General features: G+C 46.4%; 1 protein-coding gene across 2 annotated transcripts; it reads left to right on the forward strand.

Moving 5' to 3' along the window:
- Nucleotides 1-2: 2 nt before the first annotated feature.
- TBC1D25 (TBC1 domain family member 25) lies at nucleotides 3-16,341 on the forward strand. 2 transcript variants are annotated; one of them, XM_038587356.1, is made up of 6 exons: nucleotides 3-247; nucleotides 1,835-1,944; nucleotides 2,801-3,006; nucleotides 13,989-14,116; nucleotides 14,259-14,447; nucleotides 14,725-16,341. In XM_038587356.1, exons 1-6 carry the CDS (start codon nucleotides 128-130, stop codon nucleotides 16,084-16,086), a joined length of 2,115 nt encoding a protein of 704 aa, XP_038443284.1. In that variant the 5' UTR covers nucleotides 3-127; the 3' UTR covers nucleotides 16,087-16,341. The 2 variants fall into 2 exon arrangements, with proteins under 2 accessions (XP_038443284.1, XP_038443285.1); XM_038587357.1 differs by having other exon boundaries at nucleotides 4-247; nucleotides 2,852-3,006.
- The last annotated feature ends 413 nt before the right edge of the window (nucleotides 16,342-16,754 follow it).

The raw sequence follows: 16,754 nt of genomic DNA on the forward strand, positions 1-16,754 counted from the left end.
AGGATCGCACGGCGGCCTCTGCGCCTGCGCCAGGGCGCAAGGTGGGGCCGCCGGCGCCGGGACTCCGGAGTGCGCACAGTGGTGGGGGGCAACGGTCAACCGTCGCCCTGAGGCGGCTGGCGGCGAGATGGCGTCGGCCTCTGGATCCTCGGACTTGGCCGGCTCTGGAGCGCCCCCACCTGGTGGGGGAGCCCAGGCGGCGGCGGCTGAGGAGGAGGAGCGAGAGGTGGTACGGGTCCGAGTCAAGGTGAGGCTGACAGCTGGTCGGCCTGCCTGCCTGGGGTGCCCAGGGGAGGGGAAGGCGGTGACTCTCCTAGGTTGGAAGGCGGGGCCCGAGATTTGGGGTGTTAACCTGAGGGGCGAGGCTTGAGGGCAGAGTGATGGTGATGGGGACGGGCGAGGGGGGAGGCTGGACCTGGAAATGTTGGGCAGGGCCTGAGAACGTAGGGATTGAAAATGGAGGGATAGGGGCCTAAGGAGATAGGTGGAGATAATGGGTAGAGAGGAGGGACCATAGGACTGGAGGAGGGGCCTTAGTAGTCGAGGCGCGAGGGGGGCTGTTGGTGTCTGAAAAGGAGGTGCTGAAGTGAATTAACATGTATGTTGAGACTGCACTTTTGTGCCAATTTACAATCTCACCCTGGATGAGCTTACTAATGCTTCTCGGGAAGACCGCTAAATAAGTGAGATGCTTTGGACAGTGGTGAATGTCGTGAGGAAGTAACTAAAAAGCTTCTGAACTAGGGAGTTACTTTGGCCACAGTTGTAGCGGGAAGTCCCTAGAGAGGTTCTGAAAGAGCAGAGACACCCCCCTTAAAAGGAATCGTCCATGTGCCTATAGGAGGATGAGTGGAAGCAGAGAGACCAGCAAGGGCAACGGCTGGGAAGTGGGGATGAGCTTGGCATGTTCCCTTAGGTTCCCATATTGCTGGAACAGGTAGGGAGTAAAACGAAGAGGTATAAGGGAGGCAGATTGTGAAGGGCCTTTGACATGTATTCTAAGTAATAAAGCTGTTGCCATAGCTGCAGGAAATGAAAACGGTGGCTAGGACTAGGGTGGTGGGACTGGTGTTGATGAAAAGAAAGTAGATTCTGGAAAGAAGTAAATGGATCACCTCAGGGTAATACAGGAGGCTCTAATGTAGAGGTTTGGGAATTCAGAAAAGAGATGATGCCTGAGCTGTGTCTAGCTGGTTGGAAGAAAGTGGGAAGGACTTTCCAGACAGGAGGATCCACACAAGCAAAGTCTTGAAGCCAGGATGTGTTCAAAATAACTTCCAAGCAGTTTGGTAGTACCAGATTGTGGAGTTCAAAAGAGCTGACTGAAGACAGGCTGGCCAGAGTCCTATAGGCTTACCTTCTGGGAACCCTGGGGTTGCCTTTGATGAGATTTAAGCAGGGTAGTATGTATTGTAGATAGATGAGCTAAATTGGTGCAGCATGGAGTATTGATTTAATGGGGGCCAGACTGGACATGGTGATCCTGACAGCCATCGTTGCAGGGGACAAAGAAGGATTGGGTGCTTAGACTATTGCAGTGGCCTCCTCCTCACTGGACTGCTGCTTTCTCCCTTGCCCCCCACAATCTGTTCTTCTAAGAGCAGTCAGAAGGATCCTGTTAAAAATCCTAAGTCAGATCACATCCCTCCTCTGCACAGAACCCTCCAAGTCTTCCCCCTTATTCAGAGCAACAACCAAAGCCCTCACCAAGGCCCGGAACCCCTGCCTCCATCTGACCCCCGCCCACCACTTGTCTGACCTTGCCTCCTATCCCTCCACTTCAGCCTGGTGATGCGTGGCCCCTGGTGGCCCACCCTGTGTCTTCTCTCCCCAGAAGTGTGACAGCTTCTTGCCACCGGAGTTCCGCTCTTTTGCCGTCGACCCCCAGATCACCTCACTCGATGTATTGCAGCACATCCTCATCCGAGCCTTTGATTTGAATGGGTGAGTTATGGGTTACTGGGGGACCGACCATGGGGCCACCCACCTCAACAGTGGTTGTTTGGCGTTTTTTTTGTTGTTGTTTGGTAGGGTTTTTTTGTTTGCATATCCTGGAATATTTGAGGAAATCTAGTCATAGGATAAATTCCTAACAGTCATATTACTGGGCTAAGGATGTATGCTTTTTAAAATTTTCAGAGTGTTTCCAAAATGCATCCTGGACAGGTTTTTGCCAATTTATAATCTCACCAGCAGCATATAAAATGCCTGTTTCCCTTGGAAACATTGCTTATTAGAAAACACTGGAAAATTTGCCGACCTGATAGATGAAAAGTGGTGTCTCTTGGGGACAGGTATGATGGTTATTTTGTTGTGGTTGTTATTTTGGAGAAGTACATGTACGTGGTAACAAATTCAAGGAGTACAAAAGTGATGTGTACTTAGGATGTTTCCATGGTTACAGTAGTTACCAACATACTTCATTGCATAGTTGCACAAGTGTATCTGAAGAACAAGTACTTAGTTGTTTTTTTATCTTTCTTCTTAAACATTTTTTTGTTGTCAAAGGTAACAGACAGATTGCTTTATTTTTTATGCAATAGGAAGGCTGTTTTCTTCCCACTTCTATCCCTTAACTACCCTGTTACCCTCCCTAGAAGGGACCAACATTTTAAGTTTTCAGTGTACCCTGTAGATACAAGCAGGTGTGTATCTGTTATCTGTGTTTGTATAACAAAGTGGAGATAAACTGTCTGACCTCAGACTTCCCACCATCCTTGGCACAGTACCCAATACATAGTAGGGAGTTGTTTGACTTCATCTCTGCCTTCCCTGGCTTTTTGTGGAAACTGGCCCTCAGGCCTCCAGGGCACAGGGGGCACTTGAGAGCTGCCACACCTCCTCTGTCCAGGAAGAAGAACTTTGGCATCAGCTACCTGGGTCGGGATCGGCTAGGGCAGGAAACTTACCTCTCACTCCTGTCTGACTGGGACCTCAGCACAGCCTTCGCCACAGCCTCCAAACCTTATCTGCAGCTTCGGGTGGATATTCGGCCCACCGAGGACAGTGAGTACCTGGCCCCCTGGGGCCACTGCTCTGGGACCCACCCTTTCCCCATAGGATGACTCCACTCCTTCCAATACACTCCCTCACAATGAGCTTGAGAAAAAGGTATCCTAAGTCCATATCCTGGCTTGGCCACTGGGCCTCAGTTGCCTCACCTGTAAAGTAGAAATCATGATATCTTAGGGCCATCATGAGGATTAAACAGGGAAACTCACGTAAAATGCCTGGAACAATGCATGGCAACAAGGAGAGTGCTCAAAAAATATTAGTTCTAGGTGGCCCAGTTGGTTGAGCATCCAACTCTTGGTTTCAGCTCAGGTCATGATCTCAGGGTCATGAGATGGAGCCTGTGTCAGGTTCTGCACTCACTGTGGAGTCTGCTTGAAATTCCCCCCCTTTCCCTCCCCCCTCTCTGAAATAAAATAAATAAAAGTATTTTTAAAATATTAGCTCCATGGGACGCCTGGATGGCTGAGTGATTGAACGTCTGCCTTCGGCTCAGGGCATGATCCTGGAGTTCTGGGATTGAGTCCCGCGTCGGGTTCCCTGCAAGGAGCCTGCTTCTCCCTCTGCCTATGTCTTTGCCTCTCTTTCTCTCTCTCTCTCTCTCATGAATAAATAAATAAATCTTTAAAAAATAAAAAATAAAAATAAAATATTAGCTTCAGGGGTGCCTGGGTGGCTCAGTTAAGCGTCTCCCTTTGGCTCAGATCATGATCCCAGGGCTCTGAGATCAAGCCCTGCATCTGGCTTCCTGTTCAGCAGAGTCTGCTTTTCCATCTCCCACTGCCCCTCCTCACTACTCCTGTATGCGTGCATGCGTGCACGCTCTCTCTCTCTCTCAAGTAAATAAAATCTTATATATATATATATATATATATATATATATATATATATTAGTTCTAACAATAAGTATCCTATTATGTTTCCTATTATAACATATAATCTAGTAATATAGGTAATAATTATATAATGCAGCATAACAATAGAGATGTAATATTGTATGTTTCCGTTATAATAACACATAATTAGGGACGCCTGGGTGGCTCAGCGGTTGGGCACCTGCCTTTGGTTCAGGTCGTTATTCTGAAATCCAGGATCGAGTCCTACATCGGGCTCCCTGCATGGAGCCTGCTTCTCCCTCTGCCTGTGTCTCTGCCTCTCTATCAGTCTGTGTATCTCATGAATAAATAAATAAATATTTAAAAATAATAATAACACATAATTATAACAATGCTGATTATGATAATGATGATTGTATTTATCCATTCATTCATCCTGCACTCATGTTCACCCATTCATTGTTCCTTTGATCTCTCAGCCACTTCCTCTCTTCTCATATTCGTTCCCTGACTCTTACATGTGTTGGTCCCTGGGAATGCACAGATAAATTAAGACATGGGCCCAAAAAATTTGATTATGAACCATATATTAGATGATAATATTGTATCAATGTTAAATGTCCTGGGTATGGTAATAGCATTATGGTTATTCAAGGAAAATGTCCTTGTTCTCAGGAAAAACACAGTTAAGCATTAAGGGGTAAAGTGTCATGATGTCTGCAAATAATTCAGCAAAAAATAATATGCATTGGAAAAAAAAATATATGTATTGGGGTGCCTGGGTGGTTCAGTCGGTTAAGGGGCTAACTCTTGATTTCAGTTCAGGTCATGATCTCACAGTCCTGGGATTGAGCCTCCTGTTTGGCTCTGCACTGGTATGGAGTCTACTCAAGCATTCTCTCTCCCTCTGCCCCTCCCCTCCGCGCATTCTCTCTCATTTCTCTCTCTGAAATAAGTAAATCTTTTTTTTTTTTAATAAATAAATCTTTAGGGGATCCCTGGGTGGCGCAGCGGTTTAGCGCCTGCCTTTGGCCCAGGGCGCGATCCTGGAGACCCGGGATCGAATCCCACGTCAGGCTCCCTGCATGGAGCATGCTTCTCCCTCTGCCTGTGTCTCTGCCTCTCTCTCTGTCTCTCTCTGTGACTATCATAAATAAATAAAATTTAAAAAATAAATAAATCTTTAAAAGAAAACCACTATGTAGAGGTGTCTGGGTGGCTTACCTGCCCCGCATCATCGGGCAGCCTGCTCATCAGGAAGTCTGATTCTCCGCCTCCCTGGCCCCTCCCCGCTGCTATTGCTCACATGCTCTCTCTCTATTGCTCTCTCTCAAATAAATAAAATCTTTTAAAAATTAAGATAAAAGAGGGACACCTGGGTGGCTCAGTGGTTGGATGTCTGCCTTTGGCTCAGGGCATGATCTTGGAGTCCCAGGATCAAGTCCTACATCGGGCTCCCTGCATTCTCCCTCTGCCTATGTCTCTGCCTTTCACTCTGTGTGTCTCTCATGAATAAATAAATAAAAATATTTTTAAAAAAGATAAAAGAATAATAAACAATATGTGTCTATATGGAGAAAACAAGAAGAAGCAAATGTGGCAAAAAATGAACAGTTAGGGGAGCTAGATGAAGGATGTATGGGTTTAACTTTATTGTAGATTTGAAATTTTTTAAAATAAAAACTTGGTGCCTCGATGGCTCAGTCAGTTAAGCATCTGTCTGACTTTGACTCAGTTTGTGATCTTGGGGTCCTGGCATCGAGCCCTGCCTTGGGCTCTGTGTTCAGCAAGGAGTCTGCTTTTCTCTCTCTCTCCCTCTGCACCTTCCCCCACTCGTGCTTGCTTGCTCTCTCTCTCTCTCTCTTTCAAGCAAATAAATAAACTATTGGGGCTCCTAGGTGGCTCAGTCAGTTGATTTTCCAACTCTTGGTTTTGCCTTGGGTAATGGTCTCATGGGTCACGGGATCGGGCCCCACATCCGTCTCCACGCTCAGCAGGGAGTCTGCTGGAAGATTTTTCTCCCACTGACCCTCCCTCCACTCTGTCTCTGTCTCTGTCTCTCTCTCTCTCTCTTTAAAATGAATAAATAAATCTTTTTTAAAAATAATAAATAGGGCAGCGCAGGTGGCTCAGCGGTTTAGCACCACCTTCAGCCCAGGGGCTGATCCTGGAGACCCGGGATCGAGTCCCATGTCAGGCTCCCTGTGTGGAGCCTGCTTCTCCCTTTGCCTGTGTCTCTACCTCTCTCTCTCTCTGTCTCTCTCATGAATGAATAAAATCTTTTAAAAAAATAAAAATAAAAAAATAATAAATAATAAATAAATCTTTAAAGGGACACCTGGGTGGCTCAGTGGTTGAGCATCTGCCTTCAGCTTAGGGCATGATCCCAGTCCAGAGATCAACTCCCACATTGGGCTCCCTGCAAGGATCCTGCTTCTCCCTCTGTCTTTGTCTCTGCATCTCTCTCTGTGTGTCTCGTGAATAAATAAATAAAATCTTTTTATTTATAAGATTTTATTTATTCATGAGAGACACACACAGAGAGAGAAAGGCAGAGAACACAGGCAGACAGAAAAGCAGGCTCCATTCCATGCAGGGAGCCTGCTATGGGACTGGATCCTGGGTCCCCAGGACCACACCCTGGGCTGAAGGCAGCGCTAAACTGCTGAGCCACCTGGGCTGCCCTAAAATCTTTAAAAATAATAATAAAATTAAATTAAAAAGTTGGAGAGTGAAAGTCATGGTTCCCAGCCTCAGGGAATTTACATGCCCATTTGGGATGAGAGGTAACATATAAATAGCTAACATGTGTTGAACACTCAGGACCATTCTACACACATAATATTTATTCATTAGATTGTCAAAACAATCCTACAGGGTAGGCATGATGGTCATCCCTACATTATAGATGAGGAAACAGGCTCAGAGAGGGGAACAGGACTTGTGCATGTCACACAGTCAGTGGAAGAGCAGGATTTGAACTCAAGTGGTGGCTGAACTAGTCCAGAGTCTTTGCTCTTAACCATTTGATTCTATGAAATTGTGGGCTTATTAAGATTAGCAGCCTAGAGAAAAAGAGAGAGAGGTGGAAAGAGAGGAAAAAACTGGAGTCAGAGAGAAAGATAGTGACAAAGATGGGCAGAGACAAACTGAAAAAGACAGGTAGCTGGAGACAGGAACTTCTGCCAGAGTAGCCCTGTGTGCTTGGATTACTCACTTAACTAATTCCCCAAGCTTTGGTTTCCTCACCTATAAAATAGACACAGTGACACTCCTTTGGTAAAGAAATCAAATCTGTACAGCTAATAACATGAAGAAAACCCCAACTGTATAAGAACTGAGAGGAATGCAAATAAAGCAGAGAGACAGACACTTATCAATTTGACAAAAAGACATTTAAATATTCTTTTTAGAGGATTGACTTTATTTTTTTTAAAGATTTTATTCATTTATTCATGAGAGGCAGAGACATAGGCAGAGGGAGAAGCAGGCTCCCTGCAGGCAGCCTGATGCAGGACTCGATTCCAGGACTCTGGGATCACAACGTGAGCCAAAGGCAGACGCTTAGACACTCAGCCACCCAGATGCCCCTGACTTTCTTTTTTTGAGATTTTTTTTTAATTTATTAGAGTACGAGCAGAGGGAAGGGGCAAAGGCAGAGGGAGAAGCAGGCTCCCCACTGAGCAGGGAGCCCCATATGGGGCTTGACCCCAGTACCCCGGGATCATGACCTGAGCCAAAGGCAGACACTTAACTGACTGAGCCACCCAGGCACCTTGAGAATCAACTTTCCAGTTATTGATGAGTCCATTCTTTTCCTACCATTGTCTCATCTACCAGATTCCTGCCTGCATTTGGGAAACAAACCTGTTTCTGAACTCCTGGTCGTCTTATATTGATCTCTTTGTTAAATCCAAACCAGTTCCATGTTGTTTTAATCACAAAGCTTTATGACATGTTTTAAAGTTTTCCTTTTTAAAAATGTTTCTTAAATATTCTTGTGCACTTACTGTTCTTCTCATTTAATAGAATTAGCTTATCAGTCCATTAAAATTCTAATGGGAATTTGATTGAAGTTGCATTTTTTTAAAGGAATTAATTTTTAGGGATGCCTGGGTGGCTCAGTGGTTAAGCATTTGCCTTTGGCTCAGGACATGATTCCGGATTGAGTCCCACATCGGGCTCCCTGCGAGGAGGGCTTCTCCCTCTGCCTATGTCTCTGCCTCTCTGTCTGTGCCTCTCATGAATGAATAAATAAAATCTTTTTAAAAAGAAAGAAATTAAAAATTAATTTTTAATTAATTAATTTTAATTCCCCAGTAAATACATTTTCCTTATGAAAAATGAAAACATTTCAAATAATGCTGAAGTCTCCTGGAACCACTGTGCCAAATCTTGATTACCCTACCCTTTTGCCCTACAGGAACCACTATGATTAGCTTGATGAGTAATATTGCAGCTCCTTACTCATACACATACACATGTTTATCTACATATAAACATAAATATATTCATATCATATTTGTATATAACCACAAATGGTATATGTTTAACATAAATGGTCTCAAACTATATAAGTATCCAATAGATAGGGCTGTTATTATAAATATTATTAATGATGTTCCTGTGATCATGTTCATGACTATGAAAGCACCAGGCATGTTGTGACACCTTGGATGGCCAGTCCTCTTTCTGGGAAGGAGTCAGTTTCTGTCACCTCTACAAACAGAAGATTACCAAGCCTAGATCTTCAACCAATTTGTGCTATTGTGATCCAAATCCTCTTTGTCATATTGTCATATGTACTGCCAATATTTTTTCCCAGCTTATCTTTTGTTTTATGGCTTTGCTTATAGTGTCTTTTTCTTTTGTCCTATTGAAAACTGAAATTTACATGCAGTCTTTTTTTAAGATTTTATTTATTTATTCATGAGAGACACAGAGAGAGAGGCAGAGACACAGGCAGAGGGAGAAGCAGGCTCCATGCAGGAAGCCTGATGTGGGACTTGATCTTGGGACTCCAGGATCAGGCCCTGGGCCGAAGGCAGGCTCTAAACTGCTGAGCCATCCAGCCGTCCCTGCATGCTAGTCTTATACATAATATCTATCTCTTCCTTTATGACTTCTGAGTATCTCCCCTTACTTTGGAACATCTTTCCATCCACAAGTTTATACAGATATTCTCCTATGTTTTCTTCTAATATGCTTATTATTTTATTTTTTTACATATAAATCTCTACTCTGTGAACATTGTGATAAGTACACCTAGTTGTTTTCAAAAAATTCCAGAAAAAGTTATGCCAGCATCATTTATTAAAGAACCACCTTGTTTACACTGATTTGGAATGACACTTTTATTATACACTGAGTTGCCATATGTACTTGGATTTACTTCTGGGCTCTCTATTACATTCCACCCATTGGCTCCGTTTGTCTATTTCTGTGCTGACATCATATTTTTATCACACTGGTTTTGTGGTTAATTTTAATAAGGCAAGCATTGCCATCCTCCCACTGTTCTTTTTCTTGGCTCTTCTTTTTCTTAACTATTCTTATTTTTTTAAGATTTATTTATTTATTCATTCAGAGAGAGCGAGAGAGGCAGAGACACAGGCAGAGGGAGAAGCAGGCTCCATGCAGGAAGCCCGATGTGGGACTCGATCCAGGGTCTCCAGGATCACACCCCGGGCTGCAGGCAGCGCTAAACCGCTGCACCACCAGCGCTGCCCTTAACTATTCTTAAATGTGAATTCTTCCATATGATCCTTAAAGTAATTTTTATCCAGTTCCAGGAAAAACCCAATTAGATTTCTGATTGGCATTACACAGAATTTATATATTAATTTAGGGTTTGGGAAGTTTGACAATTTTATAGGAAAATGTAGTATGTATAGCATATATCATGTAATACCACAAGTAGGGCCTGGGACAGCACTCCATAGTGAAACATTTGGATGATTCTTCAGGGAAATATGTACACATTCACACTTAGTAGGTTATATAAAGACTATATATAGTTCAGATCAGGCTTTGCCACTGGATGAGATTGTGCTTATAGAAATCCTTTGCCCATTCTATTAATGGCTTCTTTCTTTTCTTAAGCAATATAGAATGTCTCTCTTTTCCTGTAATACTTTTGCCCTTGAGCAGTGCTTTTTCTGACATTCACATGGCTGTGCTTGCCTCTGTTGGTGTTTGCCAAGAATACCTTGGGTTTCTTCAGTTTTCAACCATTCTTTGTCACATAATTTTAGGTATGTCTCTCACAAAAACCCCATACCAGGATTTATGCTTTTTTTACTCAATTGACAGTTAAACTGTTTTCCCTCCAGTCTCTCCCACCCTCCCAGGCCTTGAAATGGAAGCTTTGGAACACTTTTGTTTTTTTTATTTTTTTAAGTTTTTATTTATTTATTCATGGGAGACACACAGAGGGAGGCAGAGACATAGGCAGAGGGAGAAGCAAGCTCCCATGGGGAGCCCGAAGCAGGACTCAATCCCAGGACCCTGGGATCATGACCCGAGCCAAAGGCCGACTCTCAACCACTGAGCCACCCAGGCATCCCATGAAACACTTTTAATTCTTACTTTTACTCTGATCCCTAACCTTTAACTTCTGGGTTTGGTTTAGATAGTAATTTCTATATATACATATATACATACATACATATACATACGTGTGTGTGTGTGTGTGTGTGTATTTTTTGTAATGATTTCTTTTTCAATTCCAGGCTATCATTGTATTTTCTTTATAGTAGATCACTTATGTTTCAGTAATCCTAATGTAATGCTTAATACTTATAAACTCCCAATAACAGTACCTTTGTCATTTCATGTTTAACTACACATATTAAAAACTTGTAGCCTGTCGCCATTTACCTTCCCTTTTGCCTTCCCCCACTTGGAGCCTGCATTGTGATTCGGGAGTCATTGGCTTAAAGAACTTCTTGTTCTCCAATAAGGTGCAAGGGTTGGATGTACTCCAGTGACGAAAAACGTCTTTCTCTGGCCAAGATAGATATGTACTGTCTTGGCTGGGTGGGTGGAGCCCTTGCATCTCAAGGCTTTCTTCTCAGCGCTCCGTGGGTGCTGCAAACCACTGTCTTCTTGCTTTCAGAGTCGAGGAGCAGAACTACTTGCATCTTGCATCTCCTGGACTTGTCCTCTCCTCGTTTTCACTCAAATCATCAAGCTGTAGCTCTGCACCTTGAAGGGGTTCTTCTATTTGGTCTTTCAGACCATTAGTTTGACCTTCTTCATTTTATCTGTTAAGTGTTTTCATGTTTTGGGGGCGCTTGGGTGGCCCAGTCGGTTAAGTGTCTGCCTTCGGCTTAGGTCATGATCTCAGGGTCCTGGGGTCGAGCCCTGCGTCAAGCCCCCTACTCAGTGGGGAGCCTGGTTCTCCCTCTCCCCATTCCACACCCCTGCTCATGCTTGCTCTCTCTTTCTGTCAGATAAATAAATAAAACATTTTTTAAAAAGTGTTTTCATACTTTGGAAAGACCACTCTGGCAGCTGTTGGGAGGGAGTGGAGAGGAGCAAAGAGGCAGTCTCAAGTGAAAGATGTGGTGGCTCAGACAGGTGACAAGGTAGAGATGAGAGAAGAGGTAGAATTGAAGTATGTTCTGCATGCAGAAGCCACAGGGCTTAGTGACAGTTTGGCCCTGAGAGTTGAGAGAGTGGGAGGCAGTAAGGATGTCTCTCAGGTTTCGGGCTCAAGCAGATGAACAGATAGAGACACTGTTTACTCCCATGAGGAGCAGAGGAGGAGGCTGTGTCCAGAGTGGATCTTGGGCTCTCCTTTTGTTCTTGTTGTTTTGTTTTAAAGATTTTATTTTTATTTTTTTCATGAGAGAGAGAGAGAGGCAGAGACACAGGCAGAGGGTGAAGCATGATCCTGCAGGAAGCCTGATGCAGGATTCAATCCCAGGACCCTGGGATCACAACCTGAGCTGAAGACAGACGCTCAGCCACTAAGCCACCCAGGTGCCCTGGGCTCTCCTTTTGGACCCCTTGCATTTTCTGTGCTCTGTGAGACATCCAGAGAGAGGCAATAACATCCAAATATGGCCTAGGGTTTGCTTCTCCTTCAGCTCTGTGGGAGAAGGTATAGTGGACTCCATCGACAGGCTGCTTAGGAATAGCATTTGCCTGCAAATGACAATGGCTTAAATCAAAGTTGACTTGTTTCGTAGAGTTTGAAGTCCATTGGACAGGGGTACCTAGGTGGCTTAGTCAGTTAAGCACCTTCCTTTGGCTCAGGTCATGAAACAGAGTCCTAGGATGGAGCCCACCCAGTGGGCTGTCTGCTCAGTGGGGAGCCTGCTTCTCCCTGTCCCTCTGCCTGCCTCTCTGCCTGTTTCTGCGCTCTCTTTCTCTCTGTCAAATAAATCAAATCTTTAAAAAAAGAAACCTGTTGGACACTGCTGTGGTCAGATTAGCAGCTCTGTGGCACCAGGGCTGACATCTTTCCAGCGTCTCAAATTTCCCTTCACATGGCCACTGCTACTTCAGCCATCACATCACATTTGAGGTGGGAAGAAAAGATGCAAGGGCAAGGAAAGGAGAGGGACTGGTGTTTCAAGGGCCAGAACTGGGTAGAGCCAGTATAACACTATTTCCTCTGTGTATTATCTATGACATTCCTGTTCCACAAATACTTCTAAAGTCTGTCTAGGCTCTGGAACAAGGTTCATATTCAGCCCTACCATTTCCTGGCTGGAGAATTTTGGCCAGTTGTTAATCGTTCCAGCCTTTTTTGTCATCATCTACTAAATGAGAATGATCATGGTAATCTATAGCAATTGTGGGATGGAGACTAGTGTGAATATAAGATTAAGAGTTTGGGCTCTCAAGCTTTGGGTCTGGGCTTCAAATTTAGTTCTTTCACTCACTAGCTGTGAGGTCTTGGGCAACTATCTTATAAAGACTGTGCCTGTTTCATCATAGAAAGAATGGTGTTAATAATAGCCTAACTGGGGGTGCCTGGCTGGCTCAGTCAGTAGAGCCTGCAACTCTTGATCTTGGGGTCCTGGGATTGAGCCCCATGTTGGGTATAGCTGTTACTTAGAGATAAAAATCTTTTTAAAATATTTGAAACAATAATAATAATAGTGCCGAGTGCTTAGGTGGCTTAGTCGGTTAAGTGGCTGCCTCCAGCTCAGGTCATGATCTCAGGATCCTGTGATTGAGCCCTGCATCAGGCTACCTGCTGGGTGGGGAGTCTGCTTCTCCCTCTCCCTCTGCCCCTCCCCTCCCCCCTGCTCATGCATATTCTCTCTTTCTCTCTCTCTCTCTCTCTCACAAACAAATAAAACCTTTTTAAAAAAATAAAAGCGGGGATCCCTGGGTGGCGCAGCGGTTTGGCGCCTGCCTTTGGCCCAGGGCGCGATCCTGGAGACCCCGGATCGAATCCCACGTCGGGCTCCCAGTGCATGGAGCCTGCTTCTCCCTCTGCCTGTGTCTCTGCCTCTCTCTCTCTCTCTCTGTCTATCATAAATAAATAAAAAGAAAAAAGAAAAAGAAAAAAAAATAAAAAATGTTTTTAAAAAAAAATAAAAAAATAAATAAAAAATAAAAGCACCGGGATCCCTGGGTGGCGCAGCGGTTTGGCGCCTGCCTTTGGCCCAGGGCGCGATCCTGGAGACCCGGGATCGAATCCCACATCGGGCTCCCGGTGCCTGGAGCCTGCTTCTCCCTCTGCCTATGTCTCTGCCTCTCTGTGTGTGTGTGTGTGTGACTATCATAAATAAATAAAAATTAAAAAAAAATAACAGCACCTAACTCATGGGAAGGATATGAATATTAAATGAATCAATATTTGTAAAAAGGCTCAGAACACTTCTTGGCATAAAGTGGAGCCCTTTTCATAATGGTTGGCACATAGCAAGTGCCCCAAAACTATTAATTTATACCATTAAAATACTGCTTAGAGTCTGCTGAGCCATTCTGTGGGACAGTTAACCACCAAAGAATTATTATTCATGGTTTTATGTTTTTCCTGATTTAGATGACATGGGAAGAGAGGGTGGGAGTCATTCATTGCCCGATGGGTGGCCTGGCTTTGGTAGGAGAGGAACCCAGCCCTGACGTGTGGGACTCTAACGCCCATTCTTGTATTGCGTCATTCTGTGTACCTAGGCCCTCTCCTGGAAGACTGGGACATAATCAGCCCCAAGGATGTCATTGGTTCTGACGTGCTACTGGCTGAGAAAAGGTCATCGCTGACAACAGCTGCCTTGCCCTTCACGCAGTCTATCCTCTCTCAGGTGATTTCAGGGACCCCTGTGGCCAGCTGTAGGGGGAGGGCAGGCCTACCCAGCACCCCAGATTCTGACCAATCTAGGTGGTTGGCACCTTCCTCTAGCCTGCCCAGCTGATTGGTGGTGTTTCTCCCTCCTTCTGTCACAGGTGGGCCGCACCTTGTCTAAGGTCCAACAGGTGCTGAGCTGGTCATATGGAGAAGATGTCAAGCCCTTCAAGCCACCCCTGAGCGATGCTGAGTTTCACACATACCTGAACCATGAGGGCCAGCTCTCCCGCCCTGAGGAGTTGCGCCTGCGGATCTATCATGGTGGTGTTGAGCCCTCTCTACGAAAGGTGAGCCTCCTTGGTCACTCATTGGATCCATCACTCCTGCAGTCATGCATAGCTCATGAGATGCATGCGGTGGACCACACTGTCATGGGATGGCTTGGAGATGTTCCAGGGCAGCAAGCTCTCCTTCAGGAGGGGCTAGGAGGCCAAGGTGGGAAGGCAGACTTTTCTGAAGGAAGACAAAAGCCCCAAGGCAGCAGGGTGGGTGGTAGCAGATATACACTGAGATGTGGTGGCTCATTTGTAGAACCTCAGCCTTATCTCTTTTGCCCCTGGCCAGGTGGTATGGCGGTACCTATTGAACGTATACCCCGATGGGCTGACAGGCCGTGAGCGGATGGACTACATGAAACGCAAGAGTCGCGAGTATGAACAGCTCAAGAGTGAGTGGGCACAACGAGCAAGCCCTGAAGACTTGGAATTCATCCGCAGCACAGTCCTCAAGGATGTGCTGCGTACAGACCGGGCCCACCCCTACTATGCGGGGCCTGAGGATGGCCCACACCTGCGGGCACTGCACGACTTGCTTACCACCTATGCTGTTACCCACCCACAGGTGTCCTACTGTCAGGGCATGAGTGACCTTGCCTCACCCATCCTCGCTGTCATGGACCATGAAGGCCATGCCTTCGTCTGCTTCTGTGGCATCATGAAACGCCTGGCCGCAAACTTCCATCCTGACGGCCGCGCCATGGCCACCAAGTTTGCCCATCTCAAGTTGCTGCTGCGGCATGCCGATCCTGACTTTTACCAGTACTTACAGGAAGCTGGTGCCGACGACTTATTCTTCTGTTACCGCTGGCTGCTGCTTGAACTCAAGCGTGAGTTTGCCTTTGATGATGCCCTCCGCATGCTTGAGGTCACCTGGAGTTCGCTGCCCCCTGATCCTCCAGAACATGAGGTAGAGCTCGTCGGACCCCCCAGCCAAGTGGCAGACGCTGGCTTCAGTGGCCACAGGGGGCGGCCCGTACGACAGAGGCACATGCTGAGGCCTGCTGGTGGAGGAGGCAGTGCTTTTGAAGATGCTGTTGACCACTTGGTCACGACCAGCCAGGGGCCTGGTGGCGGGGGGCGTCTCCTGAGACAAGCCAGTCTGAATGACCTCCAGCAACTCAGGGATAACACAGGCTCCAAGAGGGACCCTCTGGTTCAGCTGCCCCCACCAGCTGCCCTCATCAGCTCCAAGTCCCTCTCCGAGCCTTTATTGAACTCCTCAGACCCACTATTCTCCTCCTCTTCCCGCCCTGACTCCCCATCCTCCTCATCTCCACCATCCACCCAGGAGGCCTCTCCCGCTGGTGATGTGGCTGCAGGATCCCCCTTGATGCCAGAGCTGGGCTCCCCACAAGAACCTGGGAAGTCCCTGCCACCCCCGCCCCCACTGGGCCTGCCCCCACCCCAGGAATTTGGCCGGGGGAACCCATTTATGCTCTTCCTCTGCCTTGCCATCCTGCTGGAGCACCGCGACCACATCATGCGCAATGGGCTAGATTACAATGAGCTGGCCATGCACTTTGACCGCCTTGTGCGAAAACACCACCTGGGGCGCGTCCTTCGCCGGGCCAAGGCTCTCTTTGCTGATTACCTGCAGTCAGAGGTGTGGGACTCAGAGGAGGGGGCTGAGGCCACAGCCCCATCTTGATCAGGCTCCTTCCAGCCCACCATCAGCCCCACCAGATCTCTGTTCTTTGCCATGAGAGCCTATACATGAGACCCCAGCTCCCTGCCTGCCAGCCCTAGACCCGTTGGGAGGGCAGGACCCTTTCTCCCCAGGTCTGAGAGTATGGGGCTCTGCTTTGGCACTGCCCCATGGAGGCCATGGCCTCCTTTCTCAATTTATGTTGTTTTGTTTTTAACAACTGTACTTTGCACACATGAAGGTCATTTGGTCTGTGTATTTCTCTGTGCTTTCTCTGGTTTTTGTTATAGATGGCATCCCCAGGAGCTCCTAACCTGATGGAGCTGAAACACTTCACTTGGTGGAGGGTGGCCCCTGCTTCCCCAGTGGCAGGAGAGTAGGTGCTAAGAATTGGTTCTAGGAAGTGAGCCCAGGTCGAGGGCTGCTTAAGGAAGGCCTAAGGCTGTTTTGTGGTACATCTGTCTGCCGGTAAAAGTCTAGATCATAGCGGTGAATGTACATTTTCAGGATAGGCCCCCAAATGAGGGATAAGAGAGGGAGTTCCTGAGTCCAAAAGGACAAGTCTCATTACACAGACTAGACAGTACAGGCTACTTATGTTGGGCCAGCCACTTCTCCCATTCCACATGTCACCATTTCTAGGATCCAGACCCTCCCCTGTGAGTCTTATG

The sequence above is a fragment of the Canis lupus genome, chromosome X, assembly GCF_011100685.1.
Source record: "Canis lupus familiaris isolate Mischka breed German Shepherd chromosome X, alternate assembly UU_Cfam_GSD_1.0, whole genome shotgun sequence".
Classification (NCBI taxonomy): domain Eukaryota; kingdom Metazoa; phylum Chordata; class Mammalia; order Carnivora; family Canidae; genus Canis; species Canis lupus.